The 20,008-nt window shown below is 39.1% G+C and overlaps 1 protein-coding gene across 2 annotated transcripts in view; it reads right to left on the bottom strand.

Moving 5' to 3' along the window:
• Positions 1 to 20,008, bottom strand: part of LOC139944322 (NADPH:adrenodoxin oxidoreductase, mitochondrial-like) — a 191,356-nt gene that overhangs the window by 122,751 nt on the left and 48,597 nt on the right. For both annotated transcript variants that reach the window (XM_071941315.1, XM_071941314.1), the window contains exon 9: positions 12,662 to 12,833. In XM_071941315.1, the coding sequence (XP_071797416.1) occupies positions 12,662 to 12,833 (172 nt within the window). The remainder of the gene's footprint in view (positions 1 to 12,661; positions 12,834 to 20,008) is intronic.

The raw sequence follows: 20,008 nt of genomic DNA, 5'->3' as shown, positions 1-20,008 counted from the left end.
ATCTTTCAAGTCCACTTACCTTAAACTAATATTTGTATATGGAGGGGACGGGGGGGGGGGGGGTTACACAAAGTAGAGGAGCAAGAACTATATAGTGTTAATACTTGCATCTTTGAAAATAACAAAATTTTGAAAACTTTGACTCTATTGGTCATCAAATTTGCAACAGAATAATAAAGGGAAAATCACCCTTGTTGCTCTTGTTGTGCTTTCGTTTTCCCTGGGGAAAAAAATAGTAAAAAATTTCAAGCCTAAAGCATTGTTCATTACATGTAGGTAAGAATACATACCTTCTTAAAAACTACCTTACTTCATAGGGAGCCGTTTCTTACATTTGTTTTATACTATCAAAAGCTCTATGTTGCACGTTACCAAGTAAGTTTTAAACTAAAAGTTAATTTGAATGTTTACTAATAGATTCCAGGGCCTTTTAAGTATAACCAGTTAACCCGAGGGAAAATGGTTTTGCTCTACAGAGAATAGTTTCGCGAAACACAGCGCAGTGTGTGAAGCAACGAGGTACCAAAGTGTCGCCTTCAGTGTCACCTACATTGAAGGAACACGTTACCTTAGATCGGACGAGTTGGTCTATGAAAAGCGTGTGTAACCGTTTGTTATAAAATGTAATATGGTTAGAAAGATGTTTTCAAAGTAGAATACAATGATCCACACAAGTATCACTCAAAATTGCACGGTTTTCATTTTACGTCGCGAACTAACACGGTCGGCCATTTATGGGAGTTAAAGTTTTTACTCCCATAAATGGCCGACCGTGTTTGTCGACGAGGTAAAACGAAAACCATGCACTTTCGAGGCATATTTGTGTGGATCATTGTACTCTACTTTTACAACATCTTTCTAACCATATCGATTTTATAATAAACGGTTACAGGACGCTTTTCAAAGACCAACTCGTCCGATCCAAGGCCACGTTTCTTTAAAGTGTTGGCACTTTGGATACGTAAGGTGCGCTTTTGGACACGGGTGGCGCTTTTGGACACGGATACCGTCAATACATTTGCCTAGTAGTGTCAATGTGACACAGCCCGGCCCTTCAAGGCGTCTTAACAGCAATCAGCACTGGCTCCACAGAGCCGACAACACCTCCCAACTCCCCCCCTTCCGACAAATACTGCACCCGGAAAATATCAAGTGTGAAGGCTTATTGCTATCAACAGAAATATGGATTTCTTCACAAAGTGATGCAGACTAGCGATCGTGAAGATGACAGGGGGAGAGAATGAGCTTGTGGGGGAGTGAAAGGGCTCCCCACAAGGTGTGTGGTATTGGGTGTTTCTTTGTAATCGTTATTGGTTCGGTCTATTTTTACAGCTTTTGTGATGTGCAGTGTATTTCACGCTTATTCATTTCATTTATTGATAGATCTCTGGCAGTAAAGCCAAGGACTCTAAGAAAAGCGAACTCAATCAGAAGAGATGATTTTGTTTCTTAATCAGAAGAAAATGTGTGTGTTAACCTCAGCTACAACCTAATTTAAATTAAATGATGGTTTTAAAGTTTATTTGATGTGTTTTGTAACATTTGATGTATTTTATAATAATCCAACCTGAATATGGCTGCAATTAAATGATCCTGGCCTTTACCAAATGTTGAAGATTCAGTTTTTAATGTGGGAGGAAAACCACAGAGAAGTTATTCAAGGGAAAACCCAAGCAATCAGGGCCCAAGTTCATTAGCAGAAATTACTGCTTAAACAACTTCTGCTCATCAAAGAATAAGCAGGAGGATACCAGCCACGGATATATGGGATGTTTCATACATGTCTGGTAACCTTTTCCGGTGGCAATAATGTTCTTGTACTGACCTACTTTTTTGTGCCTGAAAACCCAATGGGATTCGTAACCCCGGTGGGATTCAAACCCCCGGTGGGATTCGTACCCCTAGTGGGATTTGTACCCCTAGTGGGATTCGTACCCACGGTGGGATTCGTACCCCTAGTGGGATTCGTACCCCTAGTGGGATTCGTACCCACGGTGGGATTCGTACCCCTAGTGGGATTCGTACCCACGGTGGGATTCGTACCCCCCGGTGGGATTCGTACCCCTGGTGGGATTCGTCCCTCCGGTGGGATTCGTCCCCCCGGTGGGATTCGTACCCCCGGTGGGATTCGTACCCCCGGTGGGATGCATACCCCGGTGGGATTCGTACCCCCGGTGGGATGCATACCCCGGTGGGATTCGTACCCCCGGTGGGATTCGTACCCCCGGTGGGATGCATACCCCGGTGGGATTCGTACCCCCGGTGGGATTCGTACCCCCGGTGGGATGCATACCCCGGTGGGATGCGTCCCCCCGGTGGGATTCGTACCCCCGGTGGGATTCGTCCCCCTGGTGGGATTCGTACCCCAGGTGGGATTCGAACCGGGTCCTAGATGTGGAAGGTGAGAAATGAAACCCACTTACCCAATTCGATAGTTATGCAGATTAATGTTTGTTAAAATTAGGAGGAAATATAGGGAGCAACTCTCTCCCGTTAATTCTTTGTATATACAAAAACTAATCAATTTGAATTTGAAGACAGCATGAACACAACAATTTAAAACCTGAGTGAGTTGTTTTGTACAAAACATTACACTGAAAAATGCTTAAACCTTAGGGTGTGGTACAAGGTCAACAATAAGATACAAGGTCAATAATTTACAAGGTGCTATTCCATCAAGATCAAAGTCACTTGAAAGCAAGTAACATGGGAAAAGTTGAGTCCTTGGAACTTGATATAATGTAGATGGGTTTATGATGTTGTTGATGATGATGTGGTAGAGTTTGATATATTTACAAAGTGCTAAAAACTAACTAAGCTAGCAGACAAGCAACTTTTGTAATTTCAAGAAGAGAATATTTGGAAATGACAAGGGTCGCAAAACTCAGTACAAGTGTATTTCAGGTTGCTTTTTTATAAAAGAGAGAGAGAGAGAAAATCAGGTGATGAGCAGAAAATGTAGCAGTCTGCTTAAGGAAGATGAGTACAAGGATAAACAACTCTAAGATGACAAAGTAAAGTGTACTGTAATTGACTGTAATTGACTGTCACACCAATGACTATGTAACAGCCCACTCAACCTATGATGTTATTAAGTGATAGGTGACATGAAGCTATCAAGAGGGATTGTTCATGCATGGATGGTAATGTTAGTAACCTTTTACAACATGTCTATACACTGTCTTGCATAAGGCATCACTTATAATTAAAAAGGGTACATTCATTCCAGCAATGGGAGCCTTTTGTGGCCATTACTGTATGTGAAACCATACTTAACAGACTTATCCATTATTAAATGTGCGAATTTTCACATGTACAAAACCAGGTTCATAAATGACCCCAGACAGGTTCACTACTCCTATTGGAGAGTAGTTACGTGGGGGTGTTTAAACGGTTTATTCTGACCAGCTGGAGTGGTTTATAACAGGCTGGCTTCTGCTTGTCAGGCGCGGGCATCCGCCAATATTATCACATGGAACGCGTAGCTATCAATACCAGCACGTAATCTATTTATAAGCGCCGCGCAATCTATTTCTAAGCACACGCGCAAACACACAACCCACGCGCACCAAACAGAATCAAACAGAATAAAAGTTTTTGAAAAAAATGTACTTCAATCATCTAGTTTTCTTAATTGTCAAAGTGTCTACAATTATATATTTTTAATATTTTTTTTTTCAAATAGGCATTGATGAACGGGAATAAAAGAGTAGTGACTCGTTCACACGGCAAAGACCCTGTCTGTTTTAAACTGCCATTAAAGAACTTGTTGCTACCCTTTTATTACCTTATTACAAATATACATCGGTCTTGAACATGAGCACATGCTCAATACAACATAACCAGATTTACTAGGTACATCCAGTGTTCTGATGGACATGTGCACATTCTCAGAACTACAGTGGCCTCATACTAGCACTCACATTTGTCACTCAGTGATGCTCAAGACCCTCTAGCAGACAGTATTTTCCTGCAAGATGGGACCACATTTCTATAATGAGACCTAATCTTTTTGCATAGCACCATGTTATGGTTTACAAGGTGCTGTATTGCAATATGCAGCCAATCAAACCAGGAACACATGGTAAACAGGTGAATACCATCTCTTTTCGATAAGTGCACTGGGTTCTGTTACGCGCTTGAAACAACACACAGGACCAACGGTTTTGCGTCTCATCCGAAGGACGCAGGTAAGATGGCTTGCGCCCAAACTCTGCTGTTCAGAAACACCGAAGCTTGAGTTTGTTGCTCTTAACCGCTGGGCCATGAAACGCCATTGTTCTTGAACATGTGCGCATGCTCAGAACTAAGTAAAGTTTAGTCTCCCCCAAGCCACAATTGTTCATCAGGCTGGTGCTTATATCTGGTTTCCTTTGCTCTAACCCCCTGGACAGGACGCCAGTCAATCACAGGTTATTACAGGTTACTCCCAACTCTCACCAGTACCCATTTGTACTCCTGGGTGGAGAGAAGCACTTATGATAAAGTGTCTCGCTCAAATACATAAGTGTCATGACTGATCAGGCCATGATTCGAACCAACATACTATAAATTAAAAAAACTTGAGTCGACCGCCCAAGACCACTCGGACACAACACCCCACATGCTCAGAACTACAAACCAGATTAACACATACATAGCTCTTGAACAAGTGCGCATAATCACAACTACAAAACCAGATTTACTAGGCATATTCTATGTTTAATAATAATAATAATAATAAGACTTGTAAAGTGCACGTAACCACCCTCCTGGGTGTTCAAGGCGCAGATTTTGAAACAGCGCAGAACAATAATGAAAATTAGTTAGGTATGCAGCCTCATACATGTTGCATTCCCAAAAACAGCTAAGTTTCAAGAGTTGCAACTAACATTGTTGAACTAGGGTGCTAGCTAAATTTTTTATATGTGAACCATAAACACCATGGTTATTCCCTACTCTTCACATGCTACCGTTCCTACTACACAGGACGTAAGGCCTAAAGTCCCATCCAAAGAAAAAGGTGTTTATGGTAAAGTGACTTGCTCAAGTACACAAGTTCCTTGACCGAGACTCGACTCCACCCTCTGCTGATCAAAAATACTAAAGCTTTGTCTGTCGCTGTTAAAGCCATTAGATCGGAACAGAACAAAAAAAAAAAGTTCACAGATTTACAAATAACTTAGAGGGTTTACAGAAGGTAATGGTAAAAGACTTCTTTTGAAATATTATTCAATGAAACGCTTTTCTTTTTTGAGAAAACTTTAAAACAATTATCGATTCTCGACATCAAGAATTACGGATTAAAGTAAACACATGTCATGACGCGAAACGTGCGGAAACAAGGGTAGGTTTTCCCCGTTATTTTCTCCTGACTCCGATGACCAATTGAGCCTAAATTTTCACAGGATTGTTATTTTATATATAAGTTGTGATACACAAAGTGTGGGCCTTTGGGCAATACTGTTTACCGAAAGTGTCCAATGGCTTTAAACACTAGGCCATGACATGTAATGGTCTTTAGGCCAAACCATTTGCAGTTTTACCTGCACCAGCAGGGGCATGTTTTTGTCACAACTGCTAGATACACAAACTAAACCAGCAGTCGATTAACTTTGAGCTTGTGCATTGACCTGCAAGTAGCATGTTGTACAATAGTGAACCAATTGTCTCATTCCTTAAACCATTTCAGCTCCCTGGGGAGTATGCAGCCTGTACTGCAATGTACTGCCACCAAGCCAATCCATCTGAACAACCTCTGCCTTCACCGCTATCTATTTACTCATTGGTGAAGAGAAGCAATTATAGTTAAAGGTCTTGTTCAAGGCTCCAATTTTTAGTTTAAGGATTTGAAACTCAAGTCTTAAAACTTTTTATGAAATACAACCTATATCACACGGCGACATAACTACTTCAAGGTGAGGGCTTCACTTGATTTGAACTGTTGACCCAAATCAACTGTGGCACCTTGCTAACTACACCTGTGGCCGAGAAACAGGTTATCCGTTCACAGTTTGTAAAGATTTAGGGTATCATCCACTAGGAGTCTGGCTGGTAGAGCAGAATGCAGTAGCCAATTATGGTTTTGTGCCTTGCTTAAGGGCACAAGAGTCATGACTGATGAGATTCATACACTCCTGCTCTCAACAAAAAAACCTGGGTCTCGACAAGACACATGACCGAAGCACGAGACCAATGTATCAGAACGCTCAGCCAGTGTGCCTACAGTACACTGCCACTATCTTATTCCTAACATGCGCACTGAGCAAATATCACGCACAATACAGAAAAGTTTACCACCAATACAAAAGTTGATTTGTCCACAGACCGGGGAATCAGATCCGGTAACTCTAACCGTTGTACAAGTTGCTCACTCTAACAGGATTTCTGACTCACAAAAGGTTGACTCTATCAATTTGAAAACTAACCAAATGAAACAGGAGAACGTGGCTCTACAGTTATACTTCTATAAATAAGTTTAAAACAAAGTACTCTTTTATAGAGGGGACTGTAAAGTTTCCGGGAGACACAAATAAAAGACAAGTGTATACTTCATCTTAAATTTCTACTATTGTTCAGTATTTGAAGACCTCAGACCCTTGAAAATAAAGTGTTTTCAAGTATGGCGTGTCACTGAAACCAACGACTCAAGAGAAAGTTTTTCAAGCAATGAATCCAAACTGGCATCAGGTGTTTGCCGCGCCCATTCACCCTCAACCATATGTTGATCTAATAAATGTCTTTTTGTTTCGCTTTCAGATCGCAAACCCTATTCTCTGATTAATTTTCATCTCCGGTCTCTTTTCAACAAGCCAAAGAAAAAAACGGCGCGGAATTCTCCTCCCCACCTTTTATGCGAAATACACTAAGCAAAATTGCATTTTCGGACGAAAGATGCTTGAATTTCATCGTTGGTATTGTCTTCAACCATTTGGAGATGAAATCAGACCCGCCCAGGGTGCCGGTTAAACTGGATTCCTTTTTGTGCCGATGGACTCACCAATAACACAAACCTCTGAATCACAGAAAGCGAATAACAGCAGCCGTTTCCTTCTCTTGCGTACATATTTTTGTATGTGGGATTACGAAGAAGAAAAAAAAGTTTATTCATGCAGATCATGTTTAACTGCAATGATGCATCAAACCTCTTTGCGGTGCGAGACAGTGTCGGATGCGACCAATCCAAACCAAATAGTACACCGCCAAGCCCATCTATCTCATCCTCAAACAAATACAGACAGCGACCCCAAAACTTGATACAGCACGTTATGGGTGGGGTATCATTAAGCAAACAGCCCCCCGAGTATGAGTATTTATGCCATATGCAGCCGCGTTTTGATCTCCAGTACAATCCCCACAGGAGTCTCAAACATCTTCAACTGAGCCTTCCTTTAAAGATACTGGACACTGTTGGTAATTGTAAAAGACCAGTATTCCAACTTGACATTCCAACAAATGCATAAAAATAACAAACCCGTGAAAATTTGCCAATTGGTCATCGAAAATGCAAGGGAATAATGAAAAAATAACAGCCTTGTTGCACAAACTTTAGTGCTTTCCAATGCCTAACAAAAGTCTTCAGGCCTGAAGTCTTTTGTTTGAGTGAGAAATTACCGCTTTCTAAAACCCTATGTTACTTCAGAGGGAGCTGTTTCTCACAATGTTTTATACTATCAACAGCTCGCCTTTGTTCATTACCAACAAGTTTTCATGCAAACAATTATTCTGAGTAATTACCAATAGTGTCCAATGCCTTTAAATCCAGAGACAGCTGGCTCTTCCCACAGGGGTTTGAACTCAAAATCTCAGAAATTGCAACGGAGTACCAAATTACCAGAACCCCCTCGGACTATTCTCTGATTTATACCGTTGATTATTGTTGCTCTCCCAAGTCATAGACGATATCTGCTTGTTGAGATTGTGCTCCAGAAACTAGTTTACTTGGACTCACAAACAGATTGGGTCAAAACCTTGATATCATGTTGCAGGCCCCCGCTGGAAACATATCAATGGAAAAAGACCAATAAATTTTACCATCAATGGAAAAGACCAATAAATTCTACCATATGAAATTTCAATTCTGTTACTGTACAAGAAGAACTGGAGGTTGATATTGCATCAAGCATGAATCCATTGTCATCAAGAGAAACAGATATTTATTCAAGTGATTTTATTGTAAGCTAGTAAATACCTCGGAGAGTGTATGCAATGTGATGGGGTGAAAACTCATCAAATGTGTGTATTACCTTCCACTGTGAGCTAACAGATGGACCTAAGCAGCATAAGAAGATTGTGAAAAGATCTTTGTGCAATGTGCGTTGAATTATTTTCTTTTTGAGTTATTTTGTATTTCATTTAGGCATATGTTATGGATGCCGCTCTCAACAAGCGTGAACTTGTATCGATGCATTAACCTGGTAAAGCATTAAGCTAGACAACAAATATATAACCGCGACTGGATGTAAAACTATCAGGCTGAAAGATGTCGCGGAAGACTTCCCCGCAGCCACAGTACTCTAACAGGGCTGCTAAAATTACAATGGGAATAGCTCTGCGCTATAAACCTATTTATAACACCCCTTGCAAGTATTCTGCCTGCTCATTGGTTTAGAGCGTGTCACATGACATGTCTTAGTTTTGCTAGACGACGGCCGTGTGATAGTGCGTTGGTTTGCCATGCGCTAGTCCGAAGACTAGCACATGGCGTGCAGTACCCAGACGTCCGTTGCGTGTACAAGGATGATAAATTAATAGTCTGTAACCATTTCGGATTGCACGACACTACATGCAGCACAGTAAAAGTGTTTGCAATCTGTGTTCGCGTCGTCCGTGGATTGTAGCATTCAGGTCTGTAACTTAATAATAATAGTACAGTATTTAGAAATTTTTGGGGTGTTATATAAAATAAATATTGACTGCTTTTACTCATGCAATGGTTAAAAACTATGACTCCCTCGGTGATCCCCGTAGCGTCGCCTCGGGAAAATAGAACGCTCGCGGGGATCACCTCGGGAGTCATAGTTTTAACCATAGCACTCGAAGCAGTCAATATTTGTATACTAAACCACGCTGTAAAATGCTCTGCAAAACAGTGCAGTAGAGTATAAGTCCAGTTGGGAATGCACGGTAGAACAGCTCTGCGCTACAAACCTATCTAGACCATGCTGTAAAACGCTCTGCAAACAGTCCAGTTGGGAATGCACGGTAGAACAGCTCTGCGCTATAAACCTATCTAGACCACGCTGTAAAACGCTCTGCAAACAGTCCAGTTGGGAACGCACGGTAGAATAGCTCTGCGCTATAAACCTATCTAGACCACGCTGTAAAGCGCTCTGCAAACAGTCCAGTTGGGAACTCACGGTAGAACAGCTCTGCGCCTTAAACCTATCTAGACCACGCTGTAAAACGCTCTGCAAACAGTCCAGTTGGGAACGCACGGTAGAATTACACCCAAGCCAGTCACAGTAACTTTCCACGTGGCAGCGGAAGAAAAAGTCAAATGGGGACACAGCTTCCGACAGTATGATCGGCTAATTAGAAATGTGACTTGCTAAATGTTCACTTTTGGCTCTAGCCTACTTCCAAACACTAAATGCTGACAAGCTGTATACAACAGATTTTTGAACACAAACCTTTAGAAAAAAAGACTGTACTAATACATCAGAGAACAGATGTTGCAAGATTGATTTTACTGGGTGGCCTAAATACACATCAGCTCAAAAAAAGTCTGCAAAACTCGGTAACAGATTGTATCCAAACTGTACGAAGAGTCTGTTTACAGGAAGTACTATCGGGGTTAGTGAGCAGAGCAATTATTACAAATCAAGAGAAATATTTCACTCTGCCAGCAGTTTGTAATGATCGCTTACTTGGTTCCTCATGCCGCTAGATTAGAAAAATCAACAACCTGTCAAATATGGAGTATGATTGATCATCAACAATGACAACCAGGAGTTGTTTTGTCACATCCGCTGGAAACCTCAATGACCATGATCCTCCGAAATGAAAAGCTTCAGTAATTACCACATTAATGTTGGTTGTCTACTTTCCAACCAGCATGAATAGATGGTGCTTAACAATGTCAATCTGTTAGAATAGTACAGATATTGAAGGTTGTTAACCGTAAACTAGTAGCATACTTTTGTTGGGGTTTACCCATATTAATTAGCCACATTCATGTATTAGGAAAACAAAGCCTAAAACATATTTCATAACAGAAACAGAACCTGGATGTTGTTGTAACGAATACCACAATGACCCCAGCGTACAATGTATGTGTTGATTTACCGCCAGGAGTGTCATCCTTGACAGACATGGCGTACTAGAAATTTTCAACATTGCTATTAAATGGAACCTAGTAAGCCTGTGTAATGGATGTCACTGTGGTCAAGAGGTAATAGACTACATGACTTACAACCACAACGTTGTGGGTTCGAATCCAACCAACCATTTGCACAATGACTACAACAAGTATTTTCATCTACATGTAGTTACTGAACCACTTGCAATTCATAATCGTACGTTAAACCAACATTTGTAAGAGTGATATTGACTGGTGCCACCTTGGCGTTTGTATCCCCTCATGGGAGTTTGCCAAGGTCCCCTGTTACACTGTAGGAAGATCATCTAATCAAACAAACAAAAAACTCATGTTGCGTCTTATATGGCATTGCGCCTGATACATTAAATCTTGTATCATATTACAACGTCTTAAGAGTACTGCACCTTACATACCCGAGCCTTATACACAGGAAATTACCATATCATGAGGTAAATGATACCTAGCCAGAATCCTTACTGGTTAAGTGTTGAGCGGGGTAAGAAAAATGTATAATTCACAATTTTCAGATGGTCTGGAAACTGCCATGGCAAACAACTTTTAGAGTGCTGGGGAAATAGGAATACATGTATATGTTGATTTTTGCACCACAGTACTTCAACCCCCCCCCCCCCTAAAAGTGTAATGTGTAATGTAATTACACTTTAAATTACTTGGAAATGAAACTTAAAGGTGGGTCAGACTTTGGAAATGACCGAGAAAGAAAATCTTGTAATTTTCATCTAAAAGCCTATTTGTTATGAAGATGGTAATATCAGTAAGCATTAAGTAATTTAGCATCTATTAAAGGTGGTAAGCACGGTAAGCATGCTGTGAAAAATTATCTCATTTGAAGTGGATTGGAAATCATGAGACAAAAGTATGTTCACAATTTCAATCTCCTTAATTGACAACAGAGGTACAGCTTTTAATGATTGGGAAAGTGCTCACTGTAAGGCTCAAGGTCAGACTCGAAGAAAATATCAAATTATCATTAATTCCACATGCTCTGGAAAAGTGTACTGACACAGTTTCCAGTTCAACCAGTTCTAAACGAGTCTCCAACCATCAGACAGATTCAGTCTTAGAGCCCTGGGCCTTATTTCATTCAGCTTCTTAACGGCCATATTTCTGTTTATACTGTACCATTTCCACTTAATAAGCGCTGCTAATAGGGTACTTTGAAACACTAGGTGGCAGCAGACGAACCAGGTAAATGTCCCTTGTTTTTTAAGTTCTGAGCATGCCCACATTACAGAGACACTGGATTTTACCTGGTAAGTCTGCTGCCACCAAGCGTCCTGAAAGTCCCCTTTTGTAAGCACACAAAAGGGCAGGCAAACCTCCTGATGCTTACTGTACGAATTGAATGACATTCCAATACAAAAAAACATGCTTGAGATATTGGCTGCAGTCAGCACTTGAACTGGACAGGGCTGAAGGAGAACAAAACAGTGCAGCTCATTTGGTATGTTCCACACCCTAGAGGGAACATCCCTACACCTTCAATCAGGAAACTTCATCGACTACCAATTAAAGTACAGATTAATTCCAAACTTGCTTCGTTTGTTTATAAATGCTCGAACCAACTACGACTATCTTAAAGTTTCTTCAGTCCACACTTGACATTACTAACTTGAAAGTTCCCATTACAAACAAAGATCTGGCTCAAATAGCTTTCAGTGTAGCTGGACCAATGATTTGGAACAATCTTCCTCCTGTCATTGGGGAACCTGCTACTAGTTTATGTCTATTTCATGAAGCTCTAACTGGGACTCTATCCACGTTAATTTCTATCATGTGTGATATGATCTAGCACGTTTTTATTTTACTTTTTATGTTATACTATTTATATATTAAAATAACCCTCGGAAATTCAATTGTACAGATGTTGAGATGGTCTTATAGCGGATTTTGTTAGTGACATTGGTGACACTGAACTATGTGTGTAACTGAGACATTGTTTTGTAGAAAATATTTCCAGGGTTTTCACATCTGGGTGAAGCTTTTAAAGTGAGGGGGTTTTATGGTTTGGATTTCAAATGTGAAAGTCTTTCAAATCACATTTACAAAGCCTGCCTTTATGAAGAAAGTGCCCCTAAGTTGAATCAATACAATTTATTAATAAATAATACAATTTGAGGCTCAAGTAAAGAAAAAATGATATAATCAACCTTCAGCAGCTTTTAAAATCCCAAGAATTGAATCAATTGTACAATCAATTGAATCAAGCTGACTGGTCCTCGGGGCGGAGACGTGGCCAAAAGAATCATCTTTGCACCACCCCCCAAAAGATTGCCTTTTAATCTCCCCCAAGTCTAGTAAACACCCAAGGGCAAAAGTATTGGATGAAATAATACCTACCTTTCACTCCATTGACTCGCCCATCAATATGTCTTATCACTCCTCGTTGCTCGTCAAATGGAACCTCAGAATCTAGGCACAGGCTCTTGTACCCAACGCTGCGTAACACCATACTACAGCTTATGTCTTCAGTTTCACCCGTAGGCACTGCTTCTTCTTTACCATTAATTACCTGCGGAGAAGGAGGATACTATGGTCACTGAGGGTTCTCCTGTGGTTGTCTATTTGAACATGGTTATATAGTGTCCATCTTGAGTGGAGGGTTGATCAAAATGGAATGGAAAGTGTAGGAAGTAATGAGACACTTCTACTGAGTAACAATTTGAAACTTTGTTGGAATAAGTCAGAAAAGAGTCAACTGCAACATCACTTTGTCAATTTTTACCCAGCAAAAAAGTCAAACGTGATACAAAAATTGAGAGAGTTACCAGTTTCTATATCATTGAAAACATCACTTAGTAAATTTGTACAAGAAGTAAAATGTGAAGATAGATTTAGTCCTTCAGAGAACAAATTATTTTTCTATAAAACATACATGTGTAACGTACAAAATGTTGACTTTTAAAACTGATAAAAGAACTTCAATTTGTACAGAATAACAACAATGTTTGCAATACTAATTTTGTGTTTGGACTAATTGATAGTGTTGATTTGTCGGGATAAGTCTGAACATAACGAGGAGGGGCAGTAATAGGAACAACAGGCCTGGAATTATAAACAGGCGACATGGGCTCTGGTGCCCCATCAAAAGTTTCCCATTGACTTCCCAATGGAAGTGCCCTTTGCAAAATGAAAAATGCCCTGCCCTTTCCAAGATGAAATTCCTGGCCTGAAACAATGAGCAAAACTCTGTTAGGATATAAGTCTTCTTTTATCTACCCCAAAAAAGCTCAGCAAACACTCTTGTATGGAGTTAATTACAAGCAAATGTCTTATATTTCCAGCTTAAGTTAATTCCAAAGGGAGGGTGGGTGCCACTTAACATTTTCCTCAAAGTAGTAAGCTTGTTGTTTTGAAGATGCTATGTCAGATTTTTGGCCCCAAACAATAAAAAATAGATTTTTTGGAGTGAATGGTATTTCAAAAATATCACCCGCTCTAACGAAAAAAAGTTTAACTTTTACTTTTAATGGTCAGGAACCTTGACAAAAATGTAAACGTTTCTTATAAAACACTTAAGAAAAGTGATATATTGTCGGGATCCCGACAAAAACTAATTTTGAGCACTTATTTCACTGCTACTAATAATTGGCGGACTTTTTCGAGCAATGGCTCAAAACTTTCTCGACCCCCATCAAAATACCTAGTGAATTTAAAATCAAAATTTTGGGGTCAAATCGGCCAAAAATCTGACATAGCATCTTTAATGGTTCCAAAGTTTTTCAATGGTCTACAAGGCTTTCCTATAATCAGCCTGATATGTTAGCCTTGGCGAAGAGTGAAATTTAGTTGAAAAATGGTAGTCGTAACTCGACTTGGCAATCAAAAGTAGGGACTTTGACACTTACGTTGCACTAGTCGCCCTAGTCGCAATAGTCGCACTAGTCGCCCAGGCTTAATTTTGACTAGGCTAACCACTGGAAAGGTACTTGTGCAAGTGCATCTGTTGTGTATACAAATATTGTGAACATGCATTTTTACGAAAAATGTGTAGACATACACTGTATAATGTAAGCTTAATGAAACTTCCACAATCCACTTCTGTACTACCCTGAAATTTAAAGCCATTGGACACTTTCGGTAAACAGTATTGTCCAAAGGTCCACACTTCGTATATCACAACTAATGTATAAAATAACAAACCTGTAAAAATTTAGGCTCAATTGATCATCCAAATCGGGAGAAAGTAACTGGAAAACCCACCCTTGTTTCCGCACGTTTCGCCGTGTCATGATATGTGTTTAAAATAAATCCGTAATTCTCGTTATCGAGAATTGATAATTGGTTTAGTGTTTTCTCAAAAAGTAAAGCATTTCATGGAATAATATTTCAAGAGAAGTCTTTCACCATTGCCTTCTATAAACCCTGTAAGTTATTTGTAAATTTGTGAACTTTTTTTTTTCTGTTCCGAAAGTGTGTAATGGCTTTAATGCAGGTCTTGTTCCATTCAGTGCAATACCATCATCTCTTATAATCCACAAACTATTGAATCCAATAATTGGATGATTCCTACATATTTACTTGTACTATATATCCATAAAGGACTGATTAGACTTCAGAATGATTGATGATCCTCAATATTGACAGGAGACCTTGGATGCTTAATGAAGAATTTTAATTTAAAAATGGCCTTCTCATGGGATTATAGTGATAATGTTCAGAGTTAAGGATTTATTCATCTTACATATGACTGCCCTGGAGATAAAAAAAAATGCTGGTTTGCACACAATGTCCATAAAAACCTGATCAAGGTTTTAACCAGGATTTGGTAAAAGGATGTCCAAATTTGCTGGAAATTAAAAAAAACTTTTTCACTTACAATACTTTTAAATGTAAATGACAGATAAAACACGGTGTTCAATTTTACAAGCGTCAAAATAACAACACCAGACACCCCTAAGACTAAGAATGTTTATGTTGATGCTTTTAATAACAGCTCTCCAGTGTTCTCTACCAAAAAAAAAAGTCTGTATGATCATTAATTTGTTTATTTCCTGTAGCAGGTTGTTGCACATAATGCTTTATCGCACTTCTGTCACATTTAGCCTACATGTATAACTGTTGATGTGTGTTGTGTTGTGTTGTTATTTAGCCTTTGAAAAAGACTCTGCTCAGATCGAAACGTCAGGCCATGGCCTTAGCTATTTTTTGCATTTATACTTTTGGTCCTTTCGATTGGTAAGTAGTTTGCAACAGTTAATTCTATTTTGTCATTAATTTTAGTGTTCACCAAAGGCATACCCTACTTTTAAGGAATGATCTTGTATGTGACAGCCCTAGATCTCAATAAAATGCTCATTGATCGTGCATTGCCACCATGATCAGGGACCCAAATTACAAGTGCATGGCAATGCTTGGAACTCTGTGCTTACAACCCAACAAAATTTCACAGTAAAGTGCATCATAAGCAGTGACTAATAGCGCTCAGAAATGAGGAATGACCTCCTGCATTACTGCCCTCTATCTTTATAAAAATGACTCTCTCAAACACTGCCCTGAGGTGGATTTCACAAAGAGTTGTGACTAGTCTTATCTCGAGTTAGGACAAGTTACTAGTCCAAACTTAGGACTAACTGTACACTTTTGATATCTCTTAGGACTAGTCCTAAAGTTAGGACTAGTCCTAACTCTTTGTGAAACCGACCCCTGATAAATGAACAAAACATATTTACAAGTCACTGCTTACCACAAAATGTTGCGCTTACCGTCCAATTAAATGTCTTAGGGGCACCATAAGTACTAAATGCTGTATAGTGATCACCCGCTAAAGGTTATAGCGTGCCAAAGGCGCAAGATGTGGAACTGGAGATCTTTCTAATGTTAGAACATGAAATACACATGGGTGCTAATAACGTAATAATGCAAATCCATAGTGAACGCTCAAGATAGCCGCCTAAATTCTTTTGCTAACCTGTGAACTACGCTCACACTGAAGCACATATTTCTGCTACATAATTCACACGAAAAATTGCTTATGGTTAGGCAGCGCAATGAAATGGGCCCCAGGTGAATTTGGTCAATACTTTTATGGCAACCACAATGAGAGTTAAAAAGAGGCTGTAGAATACACACCCACTTAGCAAGAAAAATGAGCCGTGCGGCTTAATGGATGCTTAAGTATTGACTGAACCATCCTCTATAATTGAACAAATGGGTTTTGAGATTAGCTCTGAAGCACTGAATGTAATAAGAATGGTTTCTAGAGTACTCCAAAAGGCAGAGCCCATACTCCCATCGCTGTTTGATTAGAGCATCAAAATGGCGCATCCTTAAACTTGGGCTTGGGACTTCACAAAGAATCTGTTATTTTTTGGAAGAGTCGACCAACTTTAAAAACCGAATGACACACCATCCTGCCTCTTACACATAAAGATATACGTTAGTAAAGCATACACAATTAAAGGGACCTGGAAACCTTTGGTAATTGTCACAGTTCTCACTATGTGTATCACAACATTTGCATAAAATAACAAACCTGTGAAAATTTGAGCTCGTTGAAGCTGCGAGAGAACAATGAAAGAAAAACATCCTTGACACAAAAGTTGTGTGCTTTCAGAAGCTTGAATTTGAGACCTCAGCTGAGCTATCACGCAGTCAGCCATGGTAAACAAATTATGTCCACTCATTAACCATGTTAAAGGTACGGTCAAAAATCACGAAATTTATGGACATAGCCGAAAAACACTATTACTAGCAGAATTACACTGTAGCTTTGGGTGGGTCTTTGACCTACATGTATACAGTCACCAATACTTTGAAGCCCCATCAAAATTGAACACATTGCCATCCAATACACCCCACACTAATTGGTATTTCCCGTTTGTAGTGACTGAGTGTGCTAACCAATATACAAACATCATTTCTTTTGGTTCTGTGGCTTCAGTGAACCTTTCATCAGAGTGCATGTCTACCATGACAAGTTTGGGAGCAGACAAATCGGTTTTAATATGTGCAATTTAAGCAATACAGTCGTGGACTGTTCGACCATGCCCTGGTGTGAATATACATGTATTGGCATTCTACATCCGTCCACAGGCTAAGCTACGAGACAGAAGAAACATATTGAATCAATGACATCTGGTTCAGACTTTTCCTGTGATTAATTTAACAACGCTCATCAAATGCACAATGTTTTTGAAAGCAAACTTAAAAATATTTCTCGAACACAGCTCTGAGAAGAAAAAAATGCACTCCACCTATAACGAACGTTATGTCCATTTCATGACCAAATTAACAAAGATATTTAGTTTGCAAACTATCTCAACTCCAGATGGCATCTCCGAGGCATTTCTCTTGCGTCAGAATATCTGCTTTTTGGGCTCACTGATGTTTACACCCTAAACGCAATCTGGGTCACGAAACTAGATCAACCTGCCTTCCTGTGGCCTAATCAGAGTGCTTTTCGGTTTTAAATTACAGTCATATTTGCCCTTAAATATCGGTTGAGCCAAAACTAAAGTAAATTAATTGCCTGTTGCGTTCATAGCTCCTGGGCTTATATTATTAACTTGTTATTGCGTACTCAGTTTCAAATAATCCTCAAATATATTTAAACAGAACCTTGGTTTAATTAGTTGGTTGCAACACGAACTAATGTAGGCCTAAGGGATAAAAATCACACACAAAAATTTACTAATCGGTTTGGTACAAAATATTGATATATTCATTACTGTTAGCATTTTCAGCAAGTTTCAGGACCTAGCACTAATTAGTTTTCTAGTTTTACTAATAACATACAGCTTCTCGAACTTCCCTACAGTGTAGCTCAGTGTGTACATGTTCTTTTTTTTCATTTCCACAAAGTGAAGTTTGTGTAGGAATAAATAACTCTTAAAAAATAGCAAGTTTGAAAACACATTGACAATTCTGTACTTACAAGGAAGAAACCAGCTTTGCAAAATAGATTCATTTTCTGCATTTGGCTTTTAATAAAAATAAGAGCGATGCATTTTTCGAAATCTTTTCAAGAAGGACTTATATTGCAGCACCAATAAAAAGCTGAAAACTAACCAATTTCCCCTCCCAAAACTACCAAGAATGCTCTGCCTCAACTCCATCTACCAACAATCCCTTCTACTTTGTGACTGAAGTTATTTCAATTGACTGTTTCAGTTGGAGATAAATTACTAATAACAAACAATTCTGCCGGCTTCTTCTATTCATTGATCAAATTGAAGACACTACGGGCAATGAGCATTAAGAAGTCAAAAGCCATCAGCTCCAAAATGGGGCACTGTCAAATTACGGCCGATTGGGAAATCTCCAGCTAGTTGCCATTCATAGGATCAGTAAACACTGACTTTTGACGACATACCCTCGATTACCGACATACAATACCACTCCTAACAGGAAGCTTGGGAATTCCTTCCTGCGGGTTTTCTTTGTCCCCCGCTCATGTTTAAAGTTTATTATTGAGCACATGAATGTTTCAACAAAGGAATCGGCTGAAGCACCGCCTTGAGCATTTATACAAAAAGTCATTATACTGCCATGGACCACTGAAGTTTAATGAATATTTCAACAAAGATAGCTATTGCAATAGGAAAGTAGGTACTCTGCTTTCATCTATTTCATTTATTTAGGTCTTGATTGATAATAAGTCACTGGTTCATTCATTATTTAATTTAAGACGGTGTTCAGGCTTGGGAGTTTTCTAATCCCACGCAATGCACATCACCATTCCTTCATTGTGCACATCTTTAAACTTGAGTTCCAACTGTTTGGGTGTTGAGTTACAAATGCATGCTTGTGGATTTTGTGGATGGATAAGGTCTATCAATGGAATCTCTCCTGAAACTTAACTCTTGAGCTAAAAGGGCAATATTTGTTATACAAATTTATTTTCATTTTTTAGAGGGGTTTGAGTACTTTTTGTATGACACAAAACACAAACCTCCACACATTTTCACTAAACTTACATGGTTAAAAGAAAATGATGCTAGAAATCTTCCCTTAAAGGTAGTATAACTTGCTGAGGTGCAGTTAGTTTTTGAGAAACAAGATTTTTTGCTTTTAAAGGTTTTTTACAGGCAAACAATCAGATACCAGATTTAAGGAAGAATTATCAAGCATGGATAAGTTTGTAGATGTGTTGCACATTGTGTTTGCTTGACATGTTTTACTGAAAACAATGCTGGACCAAATCTTCAACTGTCCATTACTCTAGGACCAGACAATTTGTGGTACATTCAATTCATATCAAATTACTCATTGACCTCATGTACTCCTTTTCCATCAAGTAAATCCCCACTGAAATTAAGGTTTTATTAAAAATCAAGGCTAGATGAGTTTTGAAAAGCAGTAGGTCTGTATTTTATAATTGAGCTAAATAATATTTAATTGAATCTACAGTGCACTTGAAGTTAATATATGTTTTCTTATACACCGTTTCTGAAATGAACAGAACAGTGTCCTAAGCTTCTTTACAAACAAAAAACAAGTACAGGGCCCAGTTTCATAGAGCTGCTAAGCACAACAAAAATTTGCTAAGCATGACATTTATTCCTTGATTAAAATAGGATTACCAACCAAATTTCCACTTGTTGCATTTTGCTTGTTACTGGTATTCATCTGTTGTTTGCTTATCCTGAAAATCACGTGGAAATTTGGTTGGTAATCCTGTTTCTATTAAGGAAGAAATGTCATGCTAAGCAAATTTTGTTGTGCTTAGCAGCTCTATGAAATTAG

Source organism: Asterias amurensis, chromosome 11 (assembly GCF_032118995.1).
Source record: "Asterias amurensis chromosome 11, ASM3211899v1".
Classification (NCBI taxonomy): Eukaryota; Metazoa; Echinodermata; class Asteroidea; order Forcipulatida; family Asteriidae; genus Asterias; species Asterias amurensis.
This window is presented reverse-complemented; position numbering and strand designations above follow the sequence as displayed.